The 9,081-nt window shown below is 36.6% G+C and overlaps 1 protein-coding gene across 2 annotated transcripts in view; it reads right to left on the reverse strand.

Moving 5' to 3' along the window:
- PDCD6IP (programmed cell death 6 interacting protein) overlaps positions 1–9,081 on the reverse strand; it is a 77,364-nt gene that overhangs the window by 20,618 nt on the left and 47,665 nt on the right. For both annotated transcript variants that reach the window (XM_011965176.1, XM_011965175.1), the window contains exons 11-12: positions 5,206–5,317; positions 3,809–3,978 (exon numbers count right to left, since the gene is read on the reverse strand). In XM_011965176.1, the coding sequence (XP_011820566.1) occupies positions 3,809–3,978; positions 5,206–5,317 (282 nt within the window). The remainder of the gene's footprint in view (positions 1–3,808; positions 3,979–5,205; positions 5,318–9,081) is intronic.

Here is a 9,081-nt window from a genome sequence, read left to right on the forward strand (position 1 = left end):
TTTGTCTTTTAGATCAGAATCTTACAAACTTTTTTGGTAAAGGACCAAACAGAAAATATTTTTGCCTCAGTAGGCCACAGTCTCTGTTGCAGCTCTTTAACTCTGCTTTGCAGAGTGAAAGACAATGTGTAAATGAATGAGCGCAGCTATGTTTCAACAAAAAATTTTTAACAAACACTGAAATCTGAATTTTACATAAAGCCCATATATTAAAACATTCTTTTGATTTTTTTCCAGCCATTTAAAAAATGAAGTAGAAAGTTTTACATTTTTTTAAATGAGTTTCACATTTAAAAAATGTAAAACTCATTCTTAGCTCATAGGCCATACAAAGAGAAGAGGCAGGCTGGATTTGGCCCACAAGCCAGTTTCCTGACCCCAGTTTTAGATTTAAAACCCTCTGTAGCATTTAACAGCACCAAGTACAATATGAGACATAGGAAATGCCCTCAATGGGCTGGGAGCGGTGGCTCATGCCTGTAATCCCAGCACTTTGGGAGGCCAAGGCGGGTGGATCATGAAGTCAAGAGATTGAGACCATCCTGGCCAACATGGTGAAACCCCGTCTCTACTAAAAATACAAAAACTAGCTGGGCATGGTGGTGCACACCTGTAGTCCCAGCTACTCGGGAGGCTAGGCAGAACTGTTTGAACCCAGAAGGCAGAGGTTGCAGTGAGCCAAAATTGCACCACTGCACTCCAGCCTGGGTGACAGAGTAAGACTCCATCTCAGAAAAGAAAAGAAAAGAAAAGAAAAAAGAAAAAGAGCTACTCGGGAGGTTAGGCAGGAGAATTGCTTGAACCCAGGAGGCAGAGGTTGCAGTGAGCCAAGATTGCACCACTCCACTCCAGCCTGGGTGACAGAGTAAGACTCCATCGCAAAAAAAAAGAAAAAAGAAAGAAAGGAAAGAAAGGAAAGAAAGGAAAGAAAGGAAAGAAAAGAAAGAAAAGAAAGAAAAAGAAAGAAAAGAAAAGAAAAGAAAGAAAGAAAGAAAGAAAGAAAGAAAGAAAGAAAGAAAGAAAGAAAGAAAGAGAAATGCCCTCAATGAAATCTTCTATTTTACTTTTATAACCTTGTCATTTTATTTTCAGAAAAGGCAAATAAGCAACTATCTCTACAGCAATGAAAGCAGAAACTTGATACATTTACCCTACACTAAAGGTAACCTAGAGGAGTTTTTTTGTCTCTTTATGTTAGGGACCAAGGTGCTCAGCACAGTTCTGGAGTAGTAGGCCTTCAAAAAACACTTGGTGAGTAAATAAATAAAGAGATTCCAGCCATTCTCAGTATGTCTATAAACTTTCTGTCATGAGGAATCAGGAGTAAAAGCTGTGTTTGCAGATCCTCCACTAGTCTGTGAATCCAAAAAAGGCACTCCTTTGGGAGGGCACACAGTTTTAAACAGTTCTCTTTATGCTGTACCTCTAAGGAGGTAAAGCGTTTTTTTTAAAGGCCCCCCCCCACCACCACCATTACTCCCAGCAGATGTAACACTTTGAGTGTAACTGAACATCATCCTTGTGCAAAAAAAGATGTTCCTTCCTCTGGCTAGACTCAGCCCCATATACATTAGGGCCAAGGCTTGGCCAGCCAACCATAGACTAGACTTCAGGCCACAGTAGATCACAGGCAACCAATCACAAGCAATGATCCTAGGTATTTAATATAAAAATTTTTAAATACAGATTACCACTAGTCTACAAAATTTTTCAGAGTATCTCAATATGTAAAACCAGATGCCTGAAGAGACTGAAAATAAGTAACTAGACAGTAGGCTTCTTCACAATGAAAGAAAAGAACCGCCCTACCATCAAACTTGGACTTTTTAATAAAACGTGTACATTGCATCACTCTAATCAGCAATCAAAAAACTCAGTTTTTATCATAAAAATTCTGGCTAAAATGTGTCATCAACTATTATGACAACCATTTGAAATAGCTTTGATACACCTGATGCTTGCCTTATTTGATAAAGGCATAATGACAAATGAATATACAGAGAGTACTGAAATTTTTGTGGTTCCCTGTCAAGAAACTTCCATAAAATTACTTCATATTGACTACAAAAGTTCCTTTCTCCTGTGTAACACAACTAAGGATTAATAAAACTGATACAACTGAATAAAATATCAACAAATCAGTGCATACTAATGCAGATTTTGCTTAGCACAAACCATTTTTGCTTTTCTACTGAAAGCAGAAGAATCAAGGGATGAAAGCCACATAGTTCTGAGTCATGTACAAGACACCAAAAAGAATATGAAGAGAGTACTAAACAGAGATATTTTTCTAAAATAAAAAAGGTACCAGAATTTATTGCTGTTCCAAGGGTCTGCAGTTTCTTCTTCGGGTTCTTTGTTCTTTACAAGTTAACCTTCTGACCACCTCCCTTTTCTCCCCTACATCCTCAAAGCAACTAACTCATATTCCTTGTTCCATTGGGTTCCCCTGTTACATTCAGGTTCAATGCACATTCAACTATGTAGCTTTCTCTTCCCTTTGAGAGGTGCCCAGTACCTGTGCATTTACCCTACACTAAAGGTAACCCAGAGGAGTTTTTTGTCTCTTCATGTTAGGGACTAAGGTGCTCAGCACTGTTCTGGAATAGTAGGCCTTCAAACACTTGGTGAATAAATAAATAGATTCCAGCCATTCTCAACATGTCTATAAACCTTCTGTCACGAGAAACCAGGAGTAAAAGCTGTGTGTGCAGATCCTCTGTACCTCTGATAACTCTCTAGACACAGCCACTACTCGGCCCTTCTCTGATCCTACACGTTTACTTTTTCTGCCTATCCACCCTGTTCTCGTAATGCGCCAATCTCTTAAGAAGCCTCTGAAGAGAACTGCTCCAAATTACTGAAATTTAAGTACTTCATCTAAATCCCCATAACATACTTCCTATACTTTCCCTGTGACATTTTTAAACTTCTTCCCTATATTACAGTCATCCTTGTACATGACTGATATTCCATAATGGATCATAAATTGAGGGTAAAGCCTGTGTATAATTCATGTTAATTTTCCAATGTATCCACCATAGTGCCTTACACAGAGCAGATATCCAGTAGGTCTTGGAATAAATATATGAAATATATAAAATGCTTCTATGGAAAGACAAATAAGGAATGAAACTAATACTTTTCAGAACTTACTATCCCAGGAAATTCACTTTTTTCAAGAAGTTTTCAGCAGTATTTCTTGCCCTTTGGCTTGTTTTCCTGTGCAGAGATTTGGGACCTCTATCTTATTCTACTAACTTACCCTACCTCCAGTGATAGGCCATTAAATTATATTTGCACTTTCTCTTCTTTTAGGACTTTCCAAATCAGATGCCCTACTATTCGATTTTCTCTTTCCTGTCATCAGTAGAAACACCATGATGGTGCTATCCATTTATTAACATGCACACCTTGTCAATCTTCATTTCAAAGGTAGTCCCAGTGAAACAAGGTGGAAGGGAGTATAGAATAATGTAAGAAATAAAGAATTTGTGTATCCGGCCATACCCAGTCCTTTCATTTCAGGAAATTTCTATACTTCCAAGTTTCTCTCTTTTATAAAACCCGAATTAAAATTTAGTTCAAAAAACGGCATTCAATAAATGGAAGTTACTATTATAGGATAGTTAATATTAGTATAATTATCTATTACACAGTCTATATACTACTTTAAATATAACAACCCCAATTTATTTCTGCATTTTTTTAAAGATGACAATAAGAAAATTGGCAGCTCTTTATATAAAATGGCTTCAATGTGGTTTTCTTAAGCAGATGACCAACCACATCAAAATGCCCTTCTTACCTCACTGCCCTGCATGGTCTTTGCTGGATTAGCAGAAGGGATGGCAGCATTCAGCTCAGGCTCTGGCTTACACAAAAGCACGATGGTGTCACGATGAGACTGGTAACATTCTTTCACTTGTCCATCTGCTTGCACAGCTTTATCTAAAACTGTTCTGAAGTTGGTTCCCTCTGGGAGAAAATAAAAGTTTCGAGAGCATAGAAGTGATTCTAACAGCAACGTTTATGGGCTGGTTATATGTTGAGTTCTAGTCTCCAACTTTACTTATCTTCACCTTCTATAGACTCCTATTCACTTAATAATAAAAACAGCTCCTAACAGTCTTTGCATTCTCGTTTTTGGAAAGATGACAAAATCACTTATAAAATCAAAAGCATAGCTATACCTTAAAATATACTTGGTAGTTATTATCTGCCAAATAAAAGCTAATTAATATTAATCTTTTCCTACAACTCATGAATGTAGGAAGAAATCATTCTCTCCAAAAATTGGTCCATTTATTTTAAAAGTACTCCTCTCTCAAAAGAGCAATGTGACTTTAAAAAAAAAAAAAAGATTTATTTTTAGAAATATCTCAATAATATGCAAACTTTTTACAAAGATAAGTAAAACTAATCTGCAGCCACCATGAAGACAGCATTTATCTCAGCTAGCACAAAATCTTAATAATCCAAGTCTTAAGCAGCATAAGTTTGGCCTCAAAATAACTTAAAGCTTTTTTTTTTTTTTTTACCACCCAGGATTCACTACTAAATGAAAAAAAATTACAAAACCATAAATGCAATATGCCCTCATTTATGTTTTTAAAATATGCACAGGGGCCAGGCATGGTGATTCAAGCCTATAATCTCATCAGTTTGGGAGGTGGAGGCAGGTGGATCACTTCAGCCCAGGAGCTCAAGACAAGCCAGGGCAACATGGTAAAACCTCATCTCTGCAAAAAATACAAAACAAAAATTAGCCAGGCGTGGTAGCATGTGTCTATAGTGTCAGCTACTCAGGAGGCTGAGGTAGAAGCATTGCTTGAGCCCTGGAGGTTGGGGCTGCAATGACCTATGATCCTGAAGCCTGGAGTGACCTATGTCACTCCAGCCTGAGTGACAGAGTGAGACCTTGTCTCAAAAAATTAAATAAATAAAATAAAATATGCACAGAGCTTGGAATAGAAAATGAAAGTTGGAGGATCATTTTAATTTTCACTTTATACCCTTCTTAAGAATCTGTACTTCTGACAATGGGCAGATTACTTTTGTGAACTTTTTAAATCTTTATACTAAAACTGAAGAAAAACAATTTCAGTAAAAATGAATTTACAACTGAGCCTAATTTAATCAAGCAAAAATGTGGGTCCAAATTGGGAATTTATTTAAATGAAGGTCATTTATACACATTTTTACCTGCTCTTAAAGGCTTATACAGTTCATTGGATGGTGTCCTTTGCCAGCGTTCCTTAAATTTTGCTCTTAAATCATTATCAGTTGCTTCTTCTTCATCCAACAACCTTAATGACTTTAAACGGAAGCAAAAAGAACCCTGAAATGTCATTTCTGGTATAAAAAATGTAAAGCATTAAACAAATGTTCATACACAATATAAGTGAGAATTTGGTGAGATGGGAATACTAGGTTAGAATATAAATCGACTTTTTTCTTGCAGACATCTAAGTTATAATGCATTTAGCAAAAAGTCTTATAAATTTAAGGCTGAATTAGCTATTACCTTTCTCAGTTAAAAAAAAAAGGAAAAATAAATAAGAGACTATTTACATCCATACACCAATTTAAAGAAAGTTTTAAGATTAAAATAAATAGAAGCCATAAATAAAACAAAGGGGAAAACTGATCAATTACATGAAAATAAAAGATTTAGACTTCCATTCCAATACAATAAACAGAAAATTATGTTTACATATTTTTAAATGCCTTTTTAATGCATAGATAAGATGACAGGATAGTAGGGGGCCAGAAATACAAGAAAATACTAATCTACCAGTAGACACTGTGCTAGCACCAGCAATATATGACAATTCCTGATAGCTCAGGACAAAGAATAGCAAACTTCTGTCAAACACCACAGAGTAAATATTTTAGGCTTTGTGGGCCACCGTCTATGTCACACAGAATTCTTCTTTTTGACAACGCTCTAAAAAAGATAAAAATTATCCTTAACGACAAAAGCAGGCAACAAGCCAGCATTTGGCCCACCCATCCATAGTTCACCAGCTGTGTAGTTCACCATTGGCTTGGATTGTGAATTTAGAACATGGAAAGTCAACAAGAAACATAGGTCGGGACAATAAAAGGTGAGAGGTCAGATCAAAAGCACTCTCCACCTTCAAACCAGTACACTTCCAAATAGGTGATTCTCAGTGGATGAATCTTTAAAACAGAAAACTGCCCTACAGAAGAAAACATGCCTGTCTGAAGAAGTTTTATCTGAGATTCCAGATCAAAAGCCTGAACTTGGGACTAGAAACCACACTATCTGTGTGACACAAAGTCCTAAGGTAAATTATAATTAAAACATTATAAAAGAAAGGAAAAAACCTCTTAAGTTTAAGGAGGTGCCAGGTATATAATGCCTTTTTATGGCAGAAGCGAACACAAATCCTTTCTAGAATTCACCTTAAACCTAGATCTCAATGAATTCCCACAAATAAATTACAGGAAATATGAATGCACAATCAAAACTCACTGAGCACTAAATACAATACAGTACTCTGCACTGGATCTTGGAACAGAAGGAGGAACAGTGGTGGAGTAACTGGTAAAATCTGAGTAATAATACTGTACCGCTGTCAATTTCCTAGTTTTAACAAATGTGCCATGACAGCATAAGATTTTAACTTTCAGGGAAGCTAGGTGAAAAATACACAGGAACCTTCTACACTAAATTTGCAAAGTCTCTGTAAATCTGAAACTATTTTTTAAAGTTTTAAAGTAAAAAACAGTAACAAAAAAACTGAACACAAGAGAAAACAAGCCACCATAAGCAAGAATCAGCAAAAACTACAAATCGTAGAATCAAACCCACAAAAACTACAGATATTGGAATTACAAGATAAATAATATAAAATAAATACATTTAATATATTTTAAGAAATTAGGGATAAATTAAAGGGTTTAACCTTCCAGGTTAAGACAAATTAAATTAAAAAGAAAAATCTTGCTACATGCTATTTACAAATGACACACCCTAAGGCATACGAGGAGTTGAAGGGCAAAGATACTACAAGAAAACTACAAACCAGTATCTCTTATGAATATAAACACAATATCTTCAACACAATACTATCAATCCAAATCCAGCAGCACATTATAAGGATTATAAACCATGACAAGTAGGATGTCCCAGGAATGCAAAAGTGATTCACACCTGAAAATCAATTAATAGAATATTCCACAGCAGTAGAATGAAGGAAAAACCGTATGATCATCTTAAGAGATGCAGAAAAAATATTTGACAAAATCCAACACTCATAACCAAAAAACCTCAACAAACTAGAAGGGAACGTCCTCAACCTCATAAAGGCCATCTATGAAAATCCCACAACTAACATACTTAATAGTGAAACACTGGAAGCTTTCCGCCTAAGATTAAGAACAAGACAAGAATGTCCACTCTCACCATTCCAACACTGTCACAGTCCAACTCACCAGTCCAACACCGCACTGGCCAGGACAATTAGACTACGACAACAACAAAAAGGCATCCAAATTGAAAAGGAAGTTGTAACACTACCTCTACTTGCAGATGATATGACCTTATATATAGAAAATCCTAAATAATCCACAAAAAAAACTATTAGAAATAATAAATTCAGCAAAGTTGCAGAATATTAAACCAGCTGCATTTCTATACTCTACCAATGAACAATCCAAAAAGGAAATTAGACAACAATTCCATTTACAATAACATCAAAAAAGCATAAAATACTTACGAATAAGTTTAACCAGAGAGGGACAAGACATTTACACTGAAAATTACAAAACAATGTTGAGAAAAAAGACCTAAAAAACTGGAAAGACTTCCTGGGCTCACGAATTGGAAAACTTGATATTGTTAAGACTGGCAATTCTCCCCAAATTGATCTAAAGATTCAATGCAATCTTTAACAACCTTCTAACTGTTTATTTTTGCAGAAATCAGCAAGCTGATCCTAAAATTCGTATGGAATGGCAACAGACTGCAAACAGACAAAACAATCTTGCAAAAAAAGAGAAAAGTTGCAGGACTTACACCTGTTTCAAAACTTACTATACAGCTACATTAGTAACAACAATGTGGTAATGGCCTAAGTATAGACATATAAATCATGCGATTTTCCAGGAAGGTGCCAAGACCATTCTCTTCAATAAATGGTGCTGGAAAAAACTGAATAACTAAACTCAAAAAAAGAAGTTGGACCCTTACCTCACATCACATACAAGATATAATTCAAAAGGAATTAAACTCCTAAACCTAAGAGTTAAAACTGTAAAACTCAGCCAGGTACAGTGGCTCACACCTGTAATCCCAGCACTTTGGGAGGCTGAAGCGGGCGTATCACGAGGTCAGGAAATCGAGACCATCGTGAAACCCCGTCTCTACTAAAAATACAAAAAATTAGCCGGGCGTGGTCGTGGGCGCCTGTAGTCCCAGCTACTTGGGAGGCTGAGGCAGGAGAATAGCGTGAATCCGGGAGGCGGATTTTGCAGTGAGCCGAGACCATGCCACTGTACTTCAGCCTGGGTGACAGAGCGAGACTCCGTCTCAAAACAAACAAACAAAAAAAAAGTCTGTAAAACTCAGCCGGACGAAATGGCTCACGCCTGTAATCCCGGCACTTTGCGAGGCCGAGGCAGGCGGATCATCTGAGGTCAGGAATTCCGAGACCAGCCTGACCAATATGGTGAAACCCTGTCTCTACTAAAAAATACAAATTTAGCTGGGTGTGTTGGCACATGCTTGTAATCTCAGCTACTTGGGAGCCTGAGGCAGGAGAATTGATGGGAGGAGGCAGCTGCAGTGAGCCCAGATCTCGCCACTGCACTCCAGCCTGGGCAATAAGAGCGAAACTCTATCTCAAAAAAAAAAAAAAAAAAAACTATAAAACTATAAAAGAACAAATAAAGATAAGTCTTCATAAATTTTTGGCAATGGAATCCTAAATATAACACCAAAAGCACAAGCAACAAAGAGACAGATAAACTATTGTATCAAAAGAACTTTCCTCCATCAAAAAAAATACTATCAAGAGAATGAAAAGACAACCCACAGAATGGGGGAAAATA

The sequence above is a fragment of the Mandrillus leucophaeus genome, unplaced genomic scaffold, assembly GCF_000951045.1.
Source record: "Mandrillus leucophaeus isolate KB7577 unplaced genomic scaffold, Mleu.le_1.0 Scaffold717, whole genome shotgun sequence".
Taxonomy (NCBI): Eukaryota; Metazoa; Chordata; class Mammalia; order Primates; family Cercopithecidae; genus Mandrillus; species Mandrillus leucophaeus.